Source organism: Sinocyclocheilus grahami, unplaced genomic scaffold, assembly GCF_001515645.1.
Source record: "Sinocyclocheilus grahami isolate Dianchi unplaced genomic scaffold, SAMN03320097.WGS_v1.1 scaffold873.1, whole genome shotgun sequence".
Lineage (NCBI taxonomy): Eukaryota > Metazoa > Chordata > Actinopteri > Cypriniformes > Cyprinidae > Sinocyclocheilus > Sinocyclocheilus grahami.
The window spans coordinates 403,564-429,616 of record NW_015506052.1 but is presented as its reverse complement, the minus strand read 5'-3'; the positions used below and the strand labels follow the sequence as shown (position 1 = coordinate 429,616).

Sequence of the window (26,053 nt, the reverse complement as noted above, 5' to 3'; positions counted from 1 at the left end):
TGATATTGCCAAACAACACACGATCGCATGTGAAATATCACAAGTTGGTAGTGCGTTCGCCATGAATTTGCATCTGTGCATTTGTGAAAAGTATGTTTCTGGCCTTAAGTTTAAAAAATGCATTTGTACATAACCAACAAATGCAGACAGCCTGCATTGGCCTTGTAGCAAATGCACTCTCCCTGCACAAGAGATCCAGAGATACTAGTAATGTTCACTATCTGTCATTCCATTAGAAAAGGAAAATGATTTCCATTGAGTTGCCTGGCCATGTTAGGACTTTTTAAAGACCCCTTTAATTTATGCCTTAACACAGCGGGCATAATTAGATTGTTAAATTAATATAGCTTTAAACTTATATAAAAAGTTTAATCACAAATTCTGTTGAAATTCAAGAGTAAAGATGCAATGAAAATGTAAATAATGTAACACCTTTTTTCACCTCTTTCTGACAATTTGTTCTTGTTTTGGCTGTTTTCCAGATGTTTATCTATGGCCTTCTGAACTAATGTAGTTTTGGCTTGTGTTAGGAATTGTGCTCATCCTTTTAATGCCTCTCACTTAATATGTCATGTATGTAATAAAATGTATTGAAGTTATATTTTTCAATAAGTTGTTACCAGTATATATTGCCAATTTGCCATCATCTTGCTCTGTCTAGTTATTGAAAAATTTATTTCTAATTAGTTTCAAGTATCAATACATGTACCTTTTTCAGTAAACACAGGTGTATGCAATCATCTCAAACAACTCTATGCTAACCAACTCGGCATGATTGAAAAATAGCTAGAGGAATCATTGCTATTATAAGATCTGGTAAGGATTTTCATTAGCTTGGATGCACAAAGCAACATATGAATAATGAGGCCCGTATCTTTTGTTACTCATTTTTACTTTTAGCAAATGCACAAAGCTCGATCCACAATGCAATATATATTTTTGTCCTTATGCACACAATAACCATCAATACAAGACCATCATGGGTAATTTTTTTTTCTTCTCCCATTTGTTATTGGTTGTCAAAGTATAGTTTGATGTCACTTGTGCATGACTTGTTGCACAAGTAACTTTTTTAACATTATCCATTATGCTTTATGGTCAAAGGGCCTAAACATTTAGTATTTTCTCACACTATTGTGCTTTTGTCAGGGTTCAATGGCAGGAGATCTGAATTGACATTTTACTTTCATAAGATCTAATCATAATCATGTTCAGGCATTGATGTTGGTGTCAGTGAAATTAGTCCAACATTTGTGTTTGTATTGTTCATGACCTATTGCGTGCAATAAAAACAACATCTGAAATTGTCTGTTTTTTTTGTTTGTTTTTTTTTTCATTTTTGACTCTATTCACTTCAATTGAGCATTTTCCTGATTTAAACTGTATTAAAGAACTTTGCCTCAGTGTTAATGAAAAATAAACAAATACTATTAATCCATTACTAGGTCAAATGTTGGACACTTCTAATCATGTTTAAAAGTAAATTCAGAACAGTGTAAACATTCAGTCTATATAATCAGTCTTTGTGAAGAGGTGTATTTAAAATCCCAATATTGTTTCATCAATACATAACTATAGTCATCATAAAGTTTAGATCAGTTTATGTGTTTGTTAATGTATAGTTCATAACTGATCTGAAAGTGAGATCCTGACTAAACTCAACCTTGAAGGGAAATGTACTGCCTATGTTGGTTATGTCATAGTATAATTGCTGGGGCTGTTTAGTGTTATGTATGTCATATGACAAAGGAATAGTTTCCAGGAGAATCAACAGCCACCCAGATGAGAAGAGTCCGGAACCTTTGCTTGTGAATGTAGTCCATAGAGTGGTGTGTAGTGGGATCATATCATATGGTTTCAGATGTCCTTAAACATAGTGGACATTTCAAATAGAATGGGCCTAATTTATAAAGTGTGCATACACTCAGATTTGATCTTAGAGTGTCCATACGCTTAAATCCACGCCAACACTCATATTTGTAAAATCTTTCTTTGACGTGGAAAAGTGCTTAGTGTCACATCAGGGTCTGAGCAGACATGAATACTTTTTCTTGTCAGAGTGTTCTAAATTAAAGGATTTGGACGATGACTGGTGCTCTTTTATATGTTAATGGAATTAATTAGGAGTCGTTTACAAGGCAGAGAGCTGAAACCATTCAGTTGTGCGCAAGTTCAAGATTGTTTACGATTCATAGATTTCACATCTGAAAGAGAAGTGTACGTGCGCACATTTATTCTATGAATCACATGTACGCATATTTGAGAGATGAACGTAAGATCACATTTAGGATGGTTTCTGCGCAACATTTCATTTAATTGAAGCCCACTGTGTTTTGTTGTACTTTGTAATAGTAAAGTCTCCAAAAAGGACAATCGTGCATCTTATTTTGGTTCCATTGAAGAAACAACAACATTACATTTGCATGTTAATTGTATAATAAATAAAAATAAAACAAATAGAATACAAAAATGTTAGAAGGCTAGTTTTTTCATTTATTTATTCATTTATTTTTAAGAAAACAAGCAGTTAGTACATGAATAGAGTGCAAGTCTAAAAGGGACAAGTAGCAAATAATGATATAATTTTTGGTGACTGGGTGACTACTACCACAAAGCTGTTACAGAAAGGTATTTTCTTCTGGCTGAGACACTATGAGAGCTAACAGAACTATATGGTAAAGCTTTTTGCAAACCTTAGTTCCAACCCTATTCAAACACTTCTGAACAAGCTGGCAACAAGCTAATCGTTTACTTGCAAATTATAGACAGGTGTGTTTAATTAGGGTTGAAACTAAAGTCTACAGGATGTCGGTCCTACAGGACTGGAGTTAAAGAGCCCAGATGTGTCCATAACCTGCTTCTGGAGGACCAACAACTTGCAGAGTTTAACTCCAACCTGCCTTAACGTTTCTAGTATCCCTTTGTAACAGAGGCTAGCTAGTAAGAGCTGTAGAGATAAACCTTGCTACCCTGATCTCAGGTGGCACACTAGAGACTGTGTCCTTGTTAGCACACCCACCTACCATGCCAGAAACGCCAGTTGCAATCCTGGTTGGGGCAAGTCAAGTAGAATTGGAAGGGTTACACCTGGACTGGGTGTTTCAGGTGTGTTTATTTAATGTTCGAGCTTAACTTGGCAGGACAGTGATTCATCCAGGAGCAGGATTGGACATTTTTCCTCCACCATCATCTATAGCAGTACATCCCAATCCAGTCCTGGGGACCCCCACTACATTAGCGTTTGGAATTTCTCTGTCTTGCAGTCCCAACATTTCGGGAATTCTGTCTTGCAGTCACTACTAATCAGCTAATGATTTGAACCAGGTGTGTTACATGAAGGAGACATTCAAAATGTAAAGTGGTGGGTGGTCTCCAGGACAGGTTTGAGAAGCACTGTTCTACGGGAGTTATCTTCAACACATGCTTTAATACTGATAGCATTACCACATTCTATCAGGCTTGGGTTACCCCAACAGCCCTATAGCAGTTGAAAACTATATACCAGTCTCTCTCCATTTCTTTCACATAACAACCTTCTCGATAACAACCAGTAAGCTTTCAAAAGCAGACATTCTTCAAATAATACTGTGTTACTGAATGTGAATCCAATTGTTTGTCCTCACTAGACCTGTCTTCAAAACCATTCACCACATGGATTCACCAGGTCCTCCTGTCTACTTTCTCCAGGCATGACAAAAATTAAACTTCAGTCGTTCCATGCGAATGCCTCACGGGCAGATCTGTTGAGTTTTCCTGGAGAGGTGTCCAAGTCACATTAGTGAAGGAGTAGGAAGCCTAGGTTCAATGCTTGGTCCCAATCATAAAGGCACACAGCCATTCCTGCCACAGCAACATCAGCTCTAGTAGTCTTGGCCTGGATTACAGATTGTCTCATTCAAAAAGCCAAGTGTCTCTGGATGGCAGGTTCTTCCCTTTTGGAATACCTGCAATCCTTGTTGTGTCACATGCAGTACATAGACGTAAGGGGCAGCAGTATAAGCTAAGAAGATGTACAAGCCTCTTATCTCACAGACCACCTTGGGTATAAGTCAAGTGCTCCCAGACCACACTAAGAAATGTGTAAAGTACTGGTTATGCAATATAACTCTCTTAGTAATTGTACCCTTCACATCAAATGCCAAAATACTCACTTAAAATCTCTGTAAACCTAAAATATGGGTCACCATGATTTAATACACCCTGAGAGCTTGCTGCAATGGCAAGTCTGGGAGTCCGATCTGGCTCCATTTTCTCCTGAGTATGATTTGTGTGATGACCCTTAAACATCTTATGACATCACCAAATATGACAGACCTGCCCACCACAGCCATTCTAAGAGAAGAAGAAAAAAAGTATAGTTGCCAGGCATACACTGTGAATACCGAATCTAACTGTACGAGTGAATCACATGAGCTGTAAAGACAATGTCTTCAAGATTACTAGAAAACTACATGCAGGTGTGTTTGATTACGGTTGGAACTAAACTCTGCAGTATAGTGGCCCTCCAGTACCAAAGTTGCCCAGCCCTGATCTAGAGCAATATATCTAAACCCCTTTCTCTTTCATTGTGATTAATTATCTTGTCTCTTGCAACCAGGGTTGTGCAAATTTCTGTTTGTTTTTTTACCCACAATAGTTGGACATACATTGAGAATGCACTTGTTACTGATTGGCATTTGTAAAAAAAAAAAAAGAGAATCAGATTATGATGGGGAAATGGAGTCAGTTTAAGCTGACTGAAATGTTTGGTTGTACTTAATGTGATGTTATCTTCCTCCATACAATAATAAAAAAAAAGTGTTTCAACTTTTCTTCTTCACAGTACAATTTTTGAACTGCAGAAAATAATGACGTTGATTATTGCTGTTTCCCAACCCTGTTCCTGGAGGCACACTCACAGTACACATTTTCAAACTCTTCCCAGTCAGACAGGGCAGACATCCAAAATGTGTACTGTTGATGTGCCAGATCATTACGCACCCGCATTACTGAACATCGGAATAATATTAGGACGGGAGTTGAACGCAGTCCTATAGCATCTCATTTTAACAAAAAAAAGTTGAGCGGAAACTTTTACAAAGGGAGTGTCTAAATACGTTGTCACCTTTTGGGTTGAATGAAGAATTTGATATTAAGCCTTTTCTATAGGATTGTGTGTATTTTTTTATCTATTTTCAGAATTGTTTGAATATGTTTGAGTGATTATTGATCTGTATTGATTTGTATTTGACCTGTATTGATTTGTATGTTTATTCAAGTTTAAGATTTGTATTTGACCTGTATTGATTTGTGTTTATTCAAGTTTAATGTACCTGCATAGTGATTGAACGTGTCTAATTAGAATGACCACCTGTTACTTATAAAGAGTTGTACCTCAGTTCATGTAATTTGTGCCTGACGAAGACCTGATGATTGAAACGTTGGAATAAATTATTTTTATAGAGCAGTTATATCAGTGTGCGGACAATACGTTTGTATTTTTGTTATAGTTTGACATTTTTTGTCCAGCACCTGAGCCCTGTGTGGGTTTGTGGGATGTGCGCAACTTTTTTATACTTGGGTTACTGTTGATGTGCCCCCAGGAACAGAGTAAGGGTTGTATGACATTTCATATGCATGGAAATTTTAGGGAAAAGGGGCCAGGGCCAGTGCCCATGTCCGTGTAAAGAACTCTGTGACTCAAGATCTAGGACCTACTTACTGTATTTTAAAGGAGGAATCAAAGAAAAATGTTGGGTCAATTTATTTTTAGGCCTATTTAACAATTAATGCAGAGGTTGCTAATACAGCTCCTGGAGGGCAACCCTCCTGCAGCGTTCAGCTCCAACCCTAATTAAACACACTTGAAGCAGCTAATCAGGAAGTTCAGGATTAATTGAAAATAACAGGCAGATGTGTTGTAGCATTTTGGAACTGAAGTCTGCAGGAATGTAGACCTCCAGGAGAAAGGTTGGCTACCCCTGGTTCAGAGGTTCCCAGCCATTAGGGGTGTAACAATTCACTTGTTTTCTCGATTAATCGATTACGAACCCTGACGATGCAATGCATCGATCTTGAAACATGGATTTTTGAATTGCGAATTGTCGATTTTGGACAGTAATCTATTTAAAAGGCTAAGAATCGAATGAATCGCAATTTCTATAGTGATTCAATGCTTTCAAAATATATACAATACATTAAATATAAATATATATAAAATTATAAAAACTACAACCAATAATTAATGGAGACCTTGAACAGTGTTCGTGCCTCACATCTCTCCTTCACGTGCTCCACTATTTACCGCCTGTGACTGTAACAAGATTGTGATCGCGCTCCGTTCGTCTCACTGACACATTTTTGGAGCAGCTGATGTGTGATCTCTCCTTAGTAAGAGAATGAATGTGAATGCAAAAAGAATTGAATCAAACCAAATTCAATTGTGAATTGAATCGTTGTGAATTTGAAAAAATCGTTCTTGAATCGAAAACCTATGAATCGTGAATCAAATCAATTCGCTGTCTACCCAAAGATTCACAGCCCTACCAGCCATGTTACCGGAGCTCCCCAACACTGCACATTTTTTTAAGTATCCTTTGCTTGACACACCCATTTCACTTGAAGTCTCTACTAATGAGCAGATGACCTGTAACAGGTGTGTTTGATTAAGGAGGCTAAATGTGCACTGTTTGGGGGACTCTATGAAAGTGGGTTGGAACCACTGTCCTGATTTATTGCCTCTGTAGATACAGTATTGATCTGTAGGTTTGGGGTTCTTAACTCTGGTCCTCAAGGTCCACTTTCCTGCAGAGTTTAGCTCCAACCCTAATCAAACACAACTGAACAAGCTAATCAAGGCCTTCAGGATTACTTGAAAGTTACAGGCAGGTGAGTTTGATCAAGGTTGGAGCTAAACTCTGCAAGAAGGTGGACCCTTGAGGGCCAGAGTTGAGAACCCCTGTTGTAGGCCTTCTGAATTTCTGTTTGCTATATCAGAGGTGGGTGCTGAATCACAGGTTAATCATACTGTATGATCATACCTTGTTCATACAGTATGAATAAACTCAAATTTTCACATATCCAGAACCCACTGGTGCAATATCTGATATTCGACACAGAGCATTTCACAGCAGGGACTTAAATACACAAACCCAATGAAATAATTGTTTAATTTCTCTGTTTATATTGTCATGGAGGATTCCCATCATTCCCTTCTCCTCGACCCCTCACCTCAGTCTTACCTTTCTGGTACTGGAGCCAGAGCTGTTGCTGGGACTTCTTGCTGGGAAAGTAGATGTTGCAGGTGAGTTCAGAACCATACAGCGCCTCAGAGATGTAATGACTGCCGTACTGATGAATAAATGCAAGCAACTCATCCCTTGTGCAGTCCGCCGTCAGGGATTTCAGCACCTTTGAGAAATCTGACCAAAGCACCACACCACATACAGAAGCAATTACTTTTCTATGTTGAGAATTTTTTATTTCATTATTGTCAAATATTTCTTGCTTGTCACCAAACCTTTTAAGAGGCCAGTGAAACTTTATTACACCTACATTTCCAGTACTCTGACAGTGATATAGTGCCTTCTCCCTGTTTTAGTGGCAAGGTTCCAGAAGTATTTTCCCATTAATTTTTCATGAAAATCTAGCCACTTTTTTTATTTTCTTTTTTTTTTATGTGAAAGTGGGCACGGCCATTTTTATCTTGAATGTGCAAAGCTTCCAGTATCAACTGCCTCCAGTTATTTTAGCTGTACAAAACCAGACTACATTATTGCTTGTTGTTATTATTGTTATATTGCTTGCTGTTGGAAACTTTTTTTATTTTTTTATTGCGTAATTAATCACACACCCACACACCTTGTAGCACAAATAGCATTATTCTTCTAGTTATTTACCTATAGCAACTAATGAAACAAAACTCTCACACGTTCATAGAAAATAGTTCCCTGTTGAAAAATAAGATGGATAAGACATGAACTAGGTAACTTTGTTTTAAATCAATTATAAAATGAATGGGATTTTGACTTCTGTAACCTACCTGTTGTGCTTACCAAAATTAAAAGCCTTAAAAGCATATTTACCAAAACAAATGAATATTACATTTATTCATTCCCATGTTGTTCCAAACCTGTATGACTTTATTTATTTCTTAATATATTTGAAAAATGTCCCTTTTTCCATTCTTTGTCCCATTGACTTTCAAAATATGCTACTAGTGCCTTTTCTTTCTTTCTATTTATTTTATTATTATTTCTGACCAGTTCTCCTTCCCTATATTGTGACTTTTCATCAGCCAAGTATGAGAAAAATCTATTTCTTTATTGGACCTTTACAGTAACTTGTATTAAAAGTTAAGACGGTGGCATTTTTTATTTATTTTTTCCTTTTGCCAATACCGGTAAATAATTTTATAAATAAAGTAATGAATCAATTAATGAATTGTATACAAATTATATATCATTTTTAGTACAAAAACTAGCTAACCCCTTTAAAGCTGGACCTCATTGAATTATTGACCACATATAGTACGTCAGTTTTCCTGCCATACAAAATGTGTATCACAAAACAAAATGTGTGAACATTCTGTCAAATCTGTTACATAAAAGAAAAAGAAAAAAACATATGGGTTTGGAAAGACATGAGGGTGAATACAAATGTTTCACTTTTTGAGTGAATTAACCCTTAAATGTAATTTTGTTTTGAAATATAAATGTGCTGAACACACATACATGAAGGAGTATTCATGGGTTTGTTTGTGTGTTTCTCATGGTACCTGTGGACAGGGTGATGGCACTGAGCTTCACTCTATACAGGTTACTCCGCACTCTCCACTGTTGCATCATGGGGTATCCTGTGGCTTCACTGAACTGAGCGTCTCCTGTAACACAGACACACACATCAATGCCCTACTTCTGCAACTTTATTAATAGCTACATTTCAGACATTAACAGCTTCCCATGAGACACAAAGTGGTCTTACTCAAGGAGATGCTTATTGGCCTGAACAACTGAATTCTCCACTGAGCCCTTTTTGGGAAAATTAAGTATTCTTGATTGCACTGAATGTGCACTTGTAGTGTACTTCAAATATTAAAAGTATATTTAAAAATGTACTTGTGGATAATATAATAATGAAATAAAAGGTAACTTAAGTGTATTTAAAGAGACGTTTTCATGACTGATTATTAACATACTTTAAAAAAATATATATAATGTCAAATTAAAAGTTATACATTTTAAATCATATTTTAATCCTCTTCTGTTGTGCTTTAAAGTGGTAAAAACTGTACATAAGATTATCAATAATTGTGCACCTTCATATTTGAATGCACTTTTCTTTAGGGTAAATGAGCAACATTGTTATAATACTAGGCAAATTCTTAAGGATATTACATTGTTGTTTTAAAACTATGTATGGTAGTAGTTCTTTTAAATATTCGGAGGCATAAGTGTGGAACAAGTTACCTCTGGATACTAAAGGTATTTCGAATATAGTTAGTTTTAGCTTAAAAGCTAAAAGTTGGCTCTTAAGTAGACAGTTTTGTTGATGAATGTGTATTATGTACGTTGTTGTTATTTGTGATTGTAAATTTGGAATTGTACTGGGTAACACTTTACTTGAAGGGGTGTGCATAAGACTGACATGACACCTTCATAATCATGACATGACACATGTCATGAATATGAAGGAGGTTTTATGCATGTTTCTGACAACTGTCATTAAGTGTCATTCGCTCAGTTATGTCATTTTTAATGCAAATATGACATTATTTGGCCTAACCCTACCCTAACCCTACCCCTACCCTTACCCCTAACCATAGCCCATAACAAAGACATCTCAAACAATGTCATCTTTGCATTAAAAATGACATAACTGAGCGAATGACACTTAATGACAATTGTCATAAATATGCATAAAAAACCTTCACATTCATGACCTGTATCATGTCATGATTATGTAGGTGTCATGTCATGATTATGAAGGTGTTATGTCAGTCTTATGCACACCCCTTCAAGTAAAGTGTAACCTTGTACTGTGATCTTTGTATTTATAATGCAATGCCAGTGTACCTGTTACCAGGAGTGGAGTTAGTGCTTAACATCAAGGACCACAGTGGAAACATGCTTTTTAAACTTTGTGTTATCCTTGACAAATTGTGTATTCACTACTTGTCTGTCTATTAAAAGAGAAAAAAAAGAAAGTACACTTATTTTGTTGTGTTGACTAACACACTGCCATGTGTTATTTGACATTACATTTAAAGTTAATATATTTAAAATTTACTAAATTGCAACCATCACAAATTTGTAATCAGAAATTCTATACATTTAAATAGTTTAAAAACATGACATCCAAGTTTCATTACAAATGACATTAAAGTATATTTTAGTTTACTTGCATTCAGCAAGGAAAACAGATGTAATAATCAAATTACATACAGTATAACATTATACTTAAGTCCTACATAAGTGGGTCCAAAAAAAACTTTACAGACCACTTTGGACCAATAGGTAACAACGCCTTTGGTGCCAAGCCCTGCCTGTTTTCAAAATCAAGTTCTGCTTATCCTATTTACAGGGGCGGACTTACCCATTAGGCAAAGGTAGGCGACCGCCTTGGGCCCCCAAAAGCTAAGGGCCCCCTAAAATGCTTTTCATATGCGCATTAAGCACGGACACGCGGATGTTTGCCGTTTACGGTGTTTATTACCACGACAACCGTCCGAGTCTGTGGCGGCTGCAGGTGTACGGCTGTACGCACTGCGAGTACCATGAGCGCTCAGACTGATCTGAGATTTGCCCCGCAAACATTTTGACTGAACCCATGCCGTTAATTATGAATTTATCCGTCTTTTGCATGCCAAAGTCAATTTCTGCATAGAAATATTACGCCAAATAGAAGCAGAAAATCGTGCTATACGCACTTTCATGAGATCGGGTGAGCCTACAACAATGAATTTGTTGGCTATTTTTCAAATGGGAATACAACAAATTCATGACAATGTTTACATTCAAGCTACCCATAAAATTTATAGTGAAAAGTACTTTAAAAGCGTATGGAATGCAATAGAGTAATTTTAAAGCTGTTAAAGTACTTTTATAATCGGGCCTTCCATCAATTATAGTGATGAAAAAATGACTCGCCATCTCCTAATTGGATGTGCCTTTAGAGAGAAATGCAGGGATTACATAATGAAAGAGTTTATTTTATTAGGAGTCTATTTTCGATTTGAATTATTTAGTTTCAAAGTAGTAATTTAAAGCTTTGTGAGTGCACACAAATAAAACCACAAATAAAATTAGACCCTTTACAGTTTAGAATGATGTATTACTCTTACCTTTATGAGCAAAAATGACTGCATATTTTTAGTTGTTTCCACTGTTAGAAAAATGCAAGCGATCGCGCTGGCGCCTCCATGTGCTGCAGAGCACGCTTCAGCTTCCACTCCTCCGCAAACGATTGGATATGCGTCTAACAGCGCACATTTATATAGGTTAAACATTTAAACTAACATTGTGATATACTTGAACTGTTTTATATATAGATTTTATTTTAGGCAAGTCCTGATGATTTGAGAAGGCTAAATTGATCAAGCATAGGCTATAGGCTATATGATCAATTCACTGTCTGCCGCTGGCCTTTACTTACATTTAACGAACAAAAAATACTCCAAATGTTTTTCTAAATTTACTTAATAAAAAAACGAAACAAAATATAATCACTTTTACATTACATACAAAACTGAACTATTTTAATAGCTGAAACAGTAGTATAAGCTTTTTTGGGGGGGAAAAGACGGGCTAAATCTGAGACCCGTGCAGGGCTTTAATCCACTTCATCCAACGCTGTTTAGTTCTCATCTGTGAGCATGCTCTTGATATATGTATTTTAGGTGTGTAAATGTATAATTGCCTTTTCATTATTTTTTTCAGTTTTATTTAAATTTGTAGTTAAAACAACTAAAAATAAATGTATTTTAAAGTTTAGAATTAGACAGCACACAGGCTTACGCTGAAAACAACCAAATGGAACCTCAAGGTTGAGCTAGGAAAATGTGTGCAAATGTATAGGGCCCCATTCCTATATTTTGCCTGGGGCCCCCAATTCACTAAATCCGCCCCTGCCTATTTATATGGTGTGAGATGACAGCAGCCCCCTCAAAACATCACATCAGCCATATCATGCGTCTTTCTTCTCATGCTGACAGATGCACTAATGGTTTAAATCTCATTTGAACTGCTGCAGCAAAAACTGAGAGCCGTAATCAGTGTTAACAACTCTCCACTCTCACTCCTGAAAAAAAGACAAGCTATTATTGAATTAGCCACTTGTCATTGAAGCCCAAATGTGTGTGGAGTCCACATTAGAAAAAACTGAGTGAAAACAAATAAATGAAAAGACAGCTCTGAATTGGAGCTGTGATCAAATGCGATATGAGGGAGAAATGAACGCTTTCTGCTCCGCTGGTTTCTCTGTCTCTGTGTCATTGAGACAGAGAGCGGCCGTCCACTGAGCTGATGCTACGATTACTGTCAGTTCCTCATGCCATGTTCTATTTTAAAGGGATTTATCATGAAAAGCAGGCTTTTTCTTGTTCTTTTGTACCCAGCAAAATTGTAAAGAATGAGAGAGAAGGACAAAATAAACCTTGCCCACGTCTCTCCCACCACTGTCACATCTGTGTTTCTGAGCTCTTTTCCAATCTTTTCTGTGCAAATCAGTGTTGAATAAATGACAACAAACCAGAAGCCGGGACTCAAACTGTCTATTTTAAGATTCATATAATTAATCACATACTTGAGGCTTGCTTGTATTTCAGAAAATCTAGACATACCTGTACCAACCCTGTCTGAATCAGTAGGCCTAATCCAATCACAAGGAGTCACAGACATCTTCTGTTAATAACTGCATCTCAAACGTTGTTTATAAAAACTAACTAGCTTCTAACATTATAAGTGGACCTAAGAGAAAAGACTGTGAAAGTGTAAATAAGAAGCCTTTAAAGCAAAAACCCTCAGAGGACAAGAGAAAATGAGATGACAGTTCACTAAAGGCACACCTTAAGGAAAATGTGCTTTTCATTATTTTCGTAGTGTATAATTAAAGGGTTTTAAAAATACTGAAAACATTTTTAAAAATGCATTCATACTGTATTTAAAAATCATGTGTATGAGGAGTGCCTTTTAGTATTGATACAAACACTGAAATAATGTTTTGCATAATATCTAATTTTCAAAACAATCACTTCAGCTGCATTTGTACTATATTCTGTTTATTTTGATAACTTTTTTTTTTCAATGAACATACTTGTGTGTATATATATAGATTCTGATATCTTTGAAGAAGATCCCATAATAATATGGCTTTACAGTTGTAACAAGTATTTTTTTTTTAAATAATACTTCATATCATATTTTTAAATATAATGTGTTCATTATAAACATAGTGACTATCACTGAGATGGACACCCAATTTAATAAATTATAGTAAGCATCTGAATCTAACCAGTTATTAATTATGCTGTTAATTATTGTGCCTTTAGCACCAACAGCAGGGGAAATTCTTATGTCACATACCACACTTTCACATAGTCTCCAGTTATTTTATTTATTTATGTATGTATTTATTTATTTAAATTAACTTGAACAAAACTGAAAATCTTTAACAAGAACATTGCCTTGTCAAATTAGAGCTGAACCCACTTTGCATTCAAGTCAAATTTCAATGTGCATAATGAAATGCTGTTTAGGGAAACTGCTGCTGAGAGTTTGTGCCATCTAGTGGTTTAGAGGAAAATCAAATCATATGTGACGTTTACCCCGGTTGTCCTGTTATACCATATATGTAAGATTCACCTGAGAGCAGCTGCAGGTTGGGCAGAGGCTCTGACAGAACTCCTCGGCACTGCTCCTCCACCGGCAGAGGAATCACCATTAAACCATCGGCCAGCTGCGGAAAATCCTTGATGAAGTTATTATCCCTGAAATTCAAATATAAATGAGAATAAAACATCAGATAGATATTAGATAGTTGTGTTGCTTTTGAATTTGGAATGGTGATACATATTTCTTATTAAAGTATCAAGTTGGCATGGAATATATAGAGGAGCTCTTCCATATTTTTAATAAGCATGCCTTTTTAAGACACAACTATGATTTACAACTAACTAGTCAGATGCAGGTTGTGAAGAGTAAGGAGCGTTCTCATTCTAGAGAGCATTTTACTGAAGAATAGCAGTGTGTGTGTGTGTGTGTGTGTGTGTGTGTAAGAAGTGATAAAAAAGGATAAACACAAATTATCTGTGATTCAATTAAAATGACAGCAGAGTAAATGCCAGCATATTGTTATCCTCCTGTAATGGTATTTAAGCAATGTCTCTGTGCGTGTCTTATTGTAGTTATATTATACACTCTTTACTCAGCCCGTATAACTGAGAGACGTTTTGAAAGTGTCTTGTGATTGTGCTGGGATTTCCATGTTCTTGACAATCTAATGAAGTGTTATTAGCCACCAATTAAAAACCCTCTTCAAACACTTCATCTCTTTAATTGAGCTTTCTCACTATGAAACATCAATAGCAAACAAAACTTTCATTAGCGTCAGTCTGTAAAAGACAGCTTTTATTGAATCATTCTCAAAACAGATAGTTCAGAAATTCCATAGCCACAGTAATATGCAGGGGTCACCGAGTCACTGGCCCTCCTGAAAACTGATTGGTCCCCGGTGAGCCCCTACCATTCATTCTTATCACTCACTAAATTATTTATTTTTGAAAAATTCATTGTCATTTGAAAAATTAACATTTCACTGATGCTTTAGAAGAGCTGAGAGACAGAACAGAGTGCAGCCAGAAAGTTGTCTATTTTTTTATCTTGTCAGTTTTTGCTATATTGTCTTTCAGCTCTTTTGCTGAATGTTACCGATTCAGATATTACAATCTATAACTTTTAATATTTTAATCTATAACTGTTGCTGAATATTATAGATTATATAAATCAGGGTTTTAACTTTTTTTTCAGTAAATTACATTTCACTTTAAAACCTTAAGTGTTTCTGATCTACTCAACACACAGTTGAAATGTATGTGCACACACACACACACACACTTAAATTGTGTTGTGCAGATCAGACACATCTTCTTTTATTAGAAAATTAAACAACATTTTATCAAAATTGCATAATATTTTAAACAACTGAGAAGATCAAACTACATTTTATATATATATATAAAAAAATCACCTGTCAAGTTCCCAAATCTATTAGAATCAGACTGGACTACAGGGACTCATCTCAAGATCGCTCATTTAATATGTCATCTATTAGTAAAATTCTGAAAATGAATGAAGCCCCTATACTAATTTACTGGTACTTACTTCAGTATCACTAATTTTCTGTGCTTCCATGAATTATTTTCTAATAGTAAAATGGTTAAATGGAAATTCATCACCTCATCAACTTTCAGGAGCTGATACTGCTTCTGCTGATGGTACTGTATGTCTGTTTTCATTATTAATGTAACATTACTTACAGATGTCTTCAAAAACCTGTTGCTAATTGTGTGTCATTATGACAATGCAGGACCATAAAGTACAACTGAATGCACAACTGATTCCCATTTTTTATGCTTCTTCCCAGACATTTCTCAAACCAGAACTGAGGCACAAGTCCAGCCTCTTAACAAGGCTTTCCCCAAGACACAAACAGGCGTCAGGAAGAAAACGTTCATTATTTTTGGCATAAGAACAATGTATAGATTGATGACTCAGCTTTTAGATATGCTTGTGCTTCTGTTGAGAGCCACACAGAATATGTCTCAGGGTGGTTGTAAACAATCTGAGGTAGCAAACAACAAATATAACTTCATTGCTATTTTGCAAGCGAATGGGTTTTTGATATACACTAGCAGTGGGATCCAGAATGAAATATTGATTTTTTTTGGCAGAAATGGTACAGACTGAAATCATAAAAGAGTTTAAAAGTGAAATGTTGAGTTGATGAAACCAAATATCTAAGGGAAAAAGAGCAGATTTCTTTAGACCAGTGATGTCAAACTCAGTTCCTGGAGGGCCACAGCCCTGCAGAGTTTAGTTCCAACTCTGCTCAACCATGTACTTTTTAAATAAGCCTAAAGGACCTGATTAGCTGGATCAGGTGTGTTTAATTAGGGTTGGAGCTAAACTCTGCAGGGCTGCGGCCCTCCAGGAATTGAGTTTGACACCCCTGCTTTAAGCCCAAAACCCACTGCACGATTTTAGCAATCCGATAAGATCACTGCATGTCACACCGTGTGACATGGATCTAATAAACTTGGCTACGACCTGTGTGTAGACTGTGTGATGATGAGACCTATAGACTCGTACGCTACGACGAATGTTTCTATAGAAGAATAAAACGTCATCAGCATGCGCTAGTGGTAAACAAAAAGAGCATGATAAATCACACTTTAGCAGTTGTCTTTTTATGTGTGCTGAAAGAAAAGTGGAAGTGGCGAAAGAGGAAGGGATAAGAGCTTGAGGTAAGCAGTTTTATGTTTTAGCACCATGTCGCGTTGATTTCATGTCGCATTTTTATTGGTTAGTCAGTAAATGTGGATCGTAGCAGCAAACACACTGTGCCAGTGTTGCCAATTTAGCTACTTTGTAGCTAGATTTAGCGACTTCTCCGCCCCTTTTGAGGCCTTTTTCAAAAGTTTAGGGACAAATATAGCAACTTCTTGGACAAACCGTATCTCATCTTGCCGACTGATCTACATTTACCTTTATATAGATCAGTGAATTTGCCATTATGCTGTCATCTAGTGACATTTAGCTACCAGTTTTAGCTACTTTCAGTTGAAAGCAGTTGGCAACACTGCACTGTGCGATGATCATGCTGTATCGTAGGCTATCTTTGGTCGCAAGACCATGACAACGGCCATCTTTGAACCTCGCTCAATGGCATAAATGCCACCAACATAAACAAAAATTCAAACTATGCCCCTACACAATTAAACTAAATCTATTTTGACTGTTGCAATTAAAATGAAATGTGGAAATGAATGAAAAGTTCAGTGATTGTACAGGGAGTTTTTAGTGCAGGACTCATGCTAGACTGAAGTTTTTGACTGCTTCAGTGATTGTGATTTTGTTTTTCTGCTACTAAAATAACCAATGTGAAGTCTTGATTTTCTAATGGTTAAAAAGCAATAAACTAATTTATAAACAGTTCTTAGCTTGTTTGTCTCTGTAGCGTACAATAATATTAAATGATGTTTCACCAAACACAAAAACTATTTTTAAAAATGTATTATATTAATTAACTTTAATGTTCATTATTATTAATGCAATAAAAAAGAGGAACAATTGACAATAATGAATTTTGGAATACATTTTATAAATTAAATACATTATGTAGGCTATTTACAATTATGCTTTTTTTGGTATAAATACATGTATGCTATCGGTATCACTTTATTTTGATAGTTCAATTTAGATATTATACTAATTGTAAGTAACTTTGTAACTACATGTAAACTAGCAGTAATGACTATAAGTAACTTTGCAAGTACATGTCAACTATGCAAGTTAGTTGACATGTAGTTGCAAAGTTATCTATAGTTAGTCAAATGTCTAAAATGGACTATCAAAATAAAGTGTAACCATGCCTTCTTTGAGCAACATTAAACAGACTGTAAATAAACAAATGCCAGATGCAGCTGTTCTACCTTTGCATTGTAAAAATGGCTTTTGTTGATATTAATACAATATTGTATATAGTATTCTGGTTGATTGAGGTATTTGGTAAAATTTACGTATTCAACATAAACTAAAACATATTGCCCCTTTTATTGGAAAAGTTCATTCCTGGCCCTGTTACCCAGCCTGTCGCCATCTGACAGATGGGCTCCCAGCAGTACTTCATCATCTTCATGAGACTGTGGAGATTTTCAGTAGAAGAACAAGGCTTACTAGCACTACCTAATCAAGCTTTCATTGGTCTTCTGGTAACCTTCAACAAAATACTTCTACATTTCTAAATTCATGCTTCATTTGCCTTCATTGGACTTCATCTTGTTGAAGCATTGCTTGACCTACATGGATGAGTCTTTTTGAGGACATGTGGGAAAAAGGTAGAATAAATGTAAAATGCCAAGTCAGTTTGGAAAAAGAGAGAGCAAAACCTGATCAGCAGTTATGTGGATCCATAATTACTTCCTTAGCTGGCGCACGTCAAGAGAACTTGGGTGACAAGGAAGCCTCAAAGAAGACACATATTATATCCAGTGATTGACTTATTCATGGATGAGCCGCACAGACGTTTCTCTAACAGAAATGGTGAAATGATGTACAGAATCCAAGCACTTTACTCTAAACGCAGACTTTCTCACATGCAAAACCAAATACTGAAGAGCCAAATATTGAAGATTTGAAAAACATGTTCATATCAGACCAAAAGGGGTTTGAACAGGAAAGGGAACAAAGACTTCTCTCACTTAATTTGTAGTAGTTCATGTGTTTTTCAGGCTGTATAAGATTGCCATTGTGAAACTTGTTAGTAGTGCTGCATGTGAATGTAGCTGATCAAAACTCATATAAGAACAACAAAATGGAGAAAACGACCGAGTCATGTTAATTGGTTTTGATTTGGATCCAGACAACTTAAGAGCACAAGAAAATAGGGTTCAGCAACAAATAAAATATCAGAAAATACATTTTCGACTACCTCTGGAAGTGGAAGAAGCAGACAAGCACAACATGTTTTAAACTCAGTTTACACCTGCATTTGGCGTGGTCCACTTGTGATCGATTCAATTAAAAATGATGTGAAGTTAAAAGCTGCTCAGCTTTTCAAAATGCATCTTGAGACTCCTGTGTTTTGTTTCACTCCACTGCGCTGGTGTTTTTTTTTACTGAATCTCACTTATGGATAAAGTCATGATCCTCGTTCCAAGCATGATGCTATTTTCCCAAAGAGTCTCCAGGATGAAATGTGTAAACTTCAGTTTGATCATAAATTATTTCAGCAAGCATTCTGACTTGATTTGGACAAAAAAATTAGTAAATTGTTCTACTGAGAGTCCACGGAAAGTGCAAAACCTCAATCAACCTCAAAACATATGCTGGTTAGGTATGTTTTGAAGCACAGCTGCTGGTTTGAGCTGGTCTTTAGCTGATCATGAGCTGGTTTAAGCTGGTCCTAAGCTGGTTCTAAGCAACTAGCTCCTGCTCAGGACCAGCACCTGACCAGCTTAAACCAGCTCATGACCAGCTAAGAACCAGCTTAAACCAGCTCATGACCAGCTAAGGACCATCTTAAACCAGCAGCCATGCTTCAAAACATACCTAACCAGAATATGCTGGATTATACAACAGGGAATAGAGTTCAGATGAGTCACTTTTTCATTCTTTTTCTTGACTGTGTAAATGTAGCATCTGTATAGTGACACTGATGTAGTATCAGGTGCCTTTGAGTAAGAACAGATTGTTTGTTTCAATCATAACAGTCGGCTTTTAAAGCAAACTGCTGCATCTGCTGTCCATCTTTGATCTTTTATCTATTACAATCAATAGTTCAGGAACCCTTCACACATTAAACTAATTAAATACTGATTAATTGTTACTGCAAAAAGTATGTTGTATTACAGAAGATGATTTACAATTGCCTGTTTATTTTTTCTTTAAAAGCATGAAATTGACTTTTATTTTTCTGCCTTTGACATTATAGCATATATAATTTCCCCACGACTCTAGAATACTTAGTCAATTGGCATTTAAGTGAATTAAAAAAAATTTATTTTTATTAATTATTCATGAGTAAAGATATATTATATTTATAGAGTCTGGCAGCAATGCAAACTAACCAGATGATGTCACGCTCATTTTTAAAGATGACCTGTAACTATATTTGATCTTTTTCTCTATCTCATTCTGTTTCTTTCTTTCTTTTTTTGCCTTTCAAAATGTTTTTCATTAGATTGCAGTCTGAACCACAAGAGTCAGTTGGAGTCAATCAGGACACGCTTTACTGGAAGAGTGGAGCAGAAACTCAAGGGCAGGACAGAGAGGGAGAGAAAGAGAGAGAGAGACAACAGTATAAAGATTACTCACTCGCTCTCACACAAATCTATTGATTACCAAATTAAATCACCCTGAGTCACCTTAACGGATGTTCACAAATAAAAGTTGGAGAGTATGGATTTTTCTCCTAAATAAGACTCTGTCCTTGTTGCCAGAGTAAGCCTTGTTATTAATTATTTTGTTCACACTAAGTGGAGCCCGGTGTTTCTAATTCTGCTGCTGAGCGACAGGTTTCACTGAGCAGGCAAAGTCTCTAATCTGCTCACTTTATTTAGACTAAACAATAAATGACAGCTAATTTCAATAACTTCTTTATTGTTATTATTTAAAGTCAATTTATAATGTTATTCAGAAGCAAAGATGCAGAAAAATAAATAAAACAAGAATGCATCTTTTGGACCATTAGGATTTGTTTTTTCATCACAAAATATTTTCATTACTTTTTTTTTTTTTGTGATTCTCATTACTTTCTGTGATGATTCTCATTAGAGTCTTATTACTGTCAAATAATTAAGATGAACTGGAACTAATCATGTAGGAATATAATGTAGCAATTTCCTCCTCTTTCTGTGTTTTTCAGTCTGACAAATAGGCTTTGAAACACCTGAGATGCTGGTAAACCTGAGACGCCAACGGTCACACACTAGAGTGTATTTCATCTGTTTACACAGATATATATACTGTGTATATATGACTGACTACTCAATATAGACTTTAAAGGGGGGGGTTGTTTACACTGTTAAAGAGTTGGATTCTCATGCTAAGCATTGTCACGAATCCTGTCCATGGACTTCCGTTCAATCACAACCAGAGGTCACCCTTCCATTACATTGACTCTCGCACTACATAAACTGTTGCATGTTATCCCGGACTACATATCCCACCATCCATTGCACTGACTGCACACAGCTGTCATCAATCACACCTTCCCTATATATACACTCACTCTGATCCCTGTCAGCTGCTGAGTATTGTATGCGCTTATCACCAGCAGTGATAGCTACCTTACAGAGCCCTCGTTAGTTTCCCAGTCCTAGCCTAGTCTTGCCCTGTCTGTTTTCTTGGTTTCTGATCTTTGCCTGTTTTCCTGGATTTATCCCTCTAGTCTCGCCCTTTTGATATTGTTCGCCGATCGTTGACCTTCGCTAGCCCTAGGATTATTCTTGTGTCTTGCCCGCCATATACCTGTTTGCCATTGTTCGACCCTGCCTGTGTTTCTGACCTCTTCTGCTCTAAATAAAAGCTTGCACATGGATCCGCACATCTCACGTCTCGTCAGCCGCGTTACAGAATACTCAGCCCCACAAGGATCCAGCGGCTTTTCAAGTGGACACTGGCCAGGTATGGACATTGCAAGACTGTTATTAGCCCTCAAAGAGGACACGATCACTCAAGGACTGTATTCAAGAGTATCTGAACTTTGCTTATTTTTCTGATCTGCCAGACTGTGTACTCGTAGACTTCTTTTGTGAGGGCATTAATCAGCCACTCAAATCATGTTTAATCCGTGAAGGTCCCCGCTCATCTCTCAGTCAGTTGATGGACTATGCTTTGTTGACTATTGGTTCAACGTTCACTGTGGGTGTCGCGGAGGAACGTGACCCCGCACTCACTCGTGTAATGGCGGCCACACTAGAGCACGCTCACAAAATGGCGGATCTTCATGAGTCAAGTCAAGTCACAGTTGATCGTCAAGAGTCAAGTCAAGTCACAGTTGATCGTCAAGAGTCAAGTCAAGTCACAGTTGATCGTCATGAGTCATGTCAAGTCACAGCTTCCATTCCTAAGTCAAGTCTCAGCTGATCAGCCAGAGCCTCGTCACGTCTCAGCTGTTCGTCCAGAGTCATGTCACAGCTGATCTTCTAGAGTCTCGCCATGTCTCAGCTGTTCGTCCAGAGTCACGTCACGACTCAGCTATTCATCCAGATTCACGTCACATCACAGCTGATCTTCCAGATTCACGTCACATCACAGCTGATCTTCCAGAGTCACGTCGCATCACAGCTGATCATCCAGAGTCATCTCACGTCCTGTCTGTTACACCCAGATTGTCAAGGTCAGTCCCTCCATATCCCAGTCTGGTATCCAGTGTGAGGGATGCACCGCTGGTATCCCCAAACCTACTCACTTTAGCCCTATTGTTCCTGAACTGATTCCCCTGTCTGAAGCGCTTCCCTTGATGGGGATCGCTTTTTGGTGTGTTTGGGCTGCGTACACTACCACAAAACCTCCTGAGATGGTGGTGCTCTCTCCATGTCCTCCAGAGGTGGCAGCTGAGGCTGCAGAACCTCCCGAGGCGGCGGCGCTCGCTTTGGCTCCTGGTATGGTGGTGGTGCCCAGCAATACACTTTCAGCCCGTCCTGTCACGGTCGAAGTGACCGTTGCTGAACTCTGTACCTATGCGGTTAATCGGAATGTTAATGAATGCTCCCTGTTTCCTGCTGGTATTACTGTAGAACCTCCAGAGGTGGCGGAACTGATTCCCCTGTCTGAAGCGCTTCCCTTGATGGGGATCGCTTTTTGGTGTGTTTGGGCTGCGTACACTACCACAAAACCTCCTGAGATGGTGGTGCTCTCTCCATGTCCTCCAGAGGTGGCAGCTGAGGCTGCAGAACCTCCCGAGGCGGCGGTGCTCGCTTTGGCTCCTGGTATGGTGGTGGTGCCCAGCAATACACTTTCAGCCCGTCCTGTCACGGTCGAAGTGACCGTTGCTGAACTCTGTACCTATACGGTTAATCGGAATGTTAATGAATGCTCCCTGTTTCCTGCTGGTATCACTGTAGAACCTCCAGAGGTGGCGGCATTCGCTGCAGAACCTCCAGAGGTGTCGGTAGTATCCACTTGTGAACTCTCGTCCTGTTCTGTTCCGGCCAGGGAGGCCGTCTGTGAATTCTCTGCCTGTCATGGCCGTCTGTGAATTCTCAGCCTGTCTTGAAACGGCTATGGAAGCCGTCTGTGAACTCTCAGCCTGTGCTGTAATGGCTACGGAGGCCGCTGTTGAACTTTTGTCCTGCTCTGAACCGGTCATGAAAACCCTAAATGAACTCCCTGTAGGCTCTAGTAGCCTTGTCACAGCCAAAAAAAATCCTCCTTTGAACTCTTAGCTCTGTCTGTCCTGAACTCAAGGACTATAAATACACTCCGTGTTTGTCTCTTTAACTCTGTCACTGCCACTCTTGTGTTCCCTGCCTTGGTCCCTGAAACCATGAATGCACTGCCTGCATTGTCTGTCTCTGTTTTCCCTAGGCCCCACGCCGTGGTGGTCTGCTGTCTGGTTCTGGTGGTCTTCTGCTCCGCCGTGGTGGTCTGCTGTCTGGTTCTGGTGGTCTTCTGCTCCGTTTGCTCCGGTCTGGGGGTCTTCAGTCCTGTTCTGGTGGTCTTCTGCTCCACCGGGGGGATCTTCGGTCCCGTCTGCTCTGCTGTGGTGGTCTTCAGCTCCACCTGTACTGCCGGCTCCTCCCTGGCTCTCTGCTCTGCCGGTCCTGCCTCAGTGCCCGGTCTCTCCACTTTCATGTGGACCTGGCCCTCCATCCCGCCCCCTGTTCCGCCTCCGCTCCACCGCCCTCCTGAATCTTCCGTACCCACTGTATATACACTCACTCTGATCCCCGTCAGCTGCTGAGTATTGTATGCGCTTATCGCCAGTGATAGCTACCTTACAGAGTCCTCGTTAGTTTCCCAGTCCTAGCATATTCTTGCCCGGTCTGTTTTCTTGGTTTCTGATCTTTGCCTGTTTTCCTGGAGTTATCCCTCTAGTCTCGCCCTTTTGATTCTGTTCGCTGATCGTTGACCTTTGCTAGCCCTAGGATTATTCTTGTGTCTTGACCGCCATATACCTGTTTGCCATTGTTCGACCCTGCCTGTGTTTCTGACCTCTTTTGCTCTAAATAAAAGCTTGCACATGGATCCGCACGTCTTGTCAGCCGTGTTGCAAGCATGGACAAAGTTTCAAAAAACAATTTGGACGTATGACAGAGTATTTCTGTGCCAAAAATCTTACTTCCGGGTTCGTACAAGTTTGGTTCCAAAACGCGATAATCGTCATTTAAAAAAAAATGTAGTTTCCTCCAAAATCAGTATTGTATCTGGTCGGTATTGAAAAGTCAATTTTTGATTTTACGCAAAATGCGATATGCGCTGAGTTATTCAGTCATGTTTTCCCCCTTCTGATCCCCGTCAGCTGCCGAGTATTGTATGCGCTTATCGCCAGTGATAGCTACCTTACAGAGTCCTCGTTAGTTTCCCAGTCCTAGCATAGTCTTGCCCAGTCTGTTTTCTTGGTTTCTGATCTTTGCCTGTTTTCCTGGAGTTATCCCTCTAGTCTCGCCCTTTTGATTCTGTTCGCTGATCGTTGACCTTTGCTAGCCCTAGGATTATTCTTGTGTCTTGACCGCCATATACCTGTTTGCCATTGTTCGACCCTGCCTGTGTTTCTGACCTCTTCTGCTCTAAATAAAAGCTTGCACATGGATCCGCACGTCTTGTCAGCCGCGTTGCAAGCATGGACAAAGTTTCAAAAAACAATTTGGACGTATGACAGAGTATTTCTGTGCCAAAAATCTTACTTCCGGGTTCGTACAAGTTTGGTTCCAAAACGCGATAATCGTCATTTAAAAAAAATGTAGTTTCCTCCAAAATCAGTATTGTATCTGGTAGGTATTGAAAAGTCAATTTTTGATTTTACGCAAAATGCGATATCCGCTGAGTTATTCAGTCATGTTTTCCCCCTATCTTTCCAAACCATTTCTTACAAACAAACAGCTTTTGGCTTCACCAGATGTTAATGTCATTTTAATTTTTTGGTGAACTATTCCTTATAGTACAATAGCTATTATAAAGTGACACACTGGTGAATAGAAAAGCCCTTTTCTTTGATTTAATTGTCCATCTCAACCATATTGACACTGACAAGCACTGTTTTTGTCTTTCTTATAACATACACAGTGGTGCATAATGGAGTGCAGCAGAACAGCATCAAGAATATCAAATTTTGGTAGAGACAATTTGGCCAAATTTGATTACTGTGGTGCTTTTAGTAATGAGTAAGGTACAAAGCTCTGACTGCAAAGTGAGGGGAAAATGCAATGGGTTGATCTCATGAAGACATGCTATTTTTACAAGAAATCGTAAATGGACATTTGCATAGTGTTATTTTTGAAAACTGGCTCACTCTCAGGCCACCCAAGATGCAGATGAGTTTTAGAGAAATTTAACATCACTAGCTCACCAATGGATTTTCTGCAGTGAACAGGTGCATTTAGAATAAGAGTTCAAACAGTGTGTTTGTATTAGAAACAAATCCATAAAGAAATTGTTTTTAAAACTTCAAACCACCCCTTCCAGCTAAAATAAATAATCAATAATAATGCTTTCTCCAGTGAAAAAGTCCATCCCCTGTTGTCCTCTCACATCAAAATCCACTCGTATTTGTTTAGAGCTGTTTTGGACTCTTTTGGCTTGTAAACGGTGTTTGATCTGTGCATATTTCACTCCTGATTCAGACGAGATTACTTTTTCAGTGAAAATAAAAAAGCAATATTATGGACTCGTTTAGCTGGAAGCAATGGTTTGAAGTTAAAATCATTATAATGATGGATTAGTTTCTTACAAACAAACAGCTTTTGGCTTCACCAGATGTTAATGTCATTTTAATTTTTTGGTGAACTATTCCTTATAGCACAATAGCTATTATAAAGTGACACACTGGTGAATAGAAAAGCCCTTTTTCTTTGATTTAATTGTCCATCTCAACCATATTGACACTGACAAGCACTGTTTTTGTGTTTCTTATAACATACACAGTGGTGCATAATGGAGTGCAGCAGAACAGCATCAAGAATATCAAATTTTGGTAGAGACAATTTGGCCAAATTTGATTACTGTGGGGAGTATCAATGTCTATGGTGGTGCTTTTAGTAATGAGTAAGGTACAAAGCTCTGACTGCAAAGAGAGGGGAAAATGCAATGGGTTGATCTCATGAAGACATGCTATTTTTACAAGAAATCGAAAACAA

At 37.9% G+C, this 26,053-nt stretch overlaps 1 protein-coding gene across 1 annotated transcript in view; it reads right to left on the bottom strand.

The window, feature by feature from the left end:
* Nucleotides 1-26,053, bottom strand: part of LOC107563407 (astrotactin-2-like) — a 299,199-nt gene that overhangs the window by 27,825 nt on the left and 245,321 nt on the right. The window contains exons 14-16 of the mRNA XM_016248278.1: nucleotides 13,839-13,963; nucleotides 8,756-8,860; nucleotides 7,221-7,400 (exon numbers count right to left, since the gene is read on the bottom strand). Of these exons, the coding sequence (XP_016103764.1) occupies nucleotides 7,221-7,400; nucleotides 8,756-8,860; nucleotides 13,839-13,963 (410 nt within the window). The remainder of the gene's footprint in view (nucleotides 1-7,220; nucleotides 7,401-8,755; nucleotides 8,861-13,838; nucleotides 13,964-26,053) is intronic.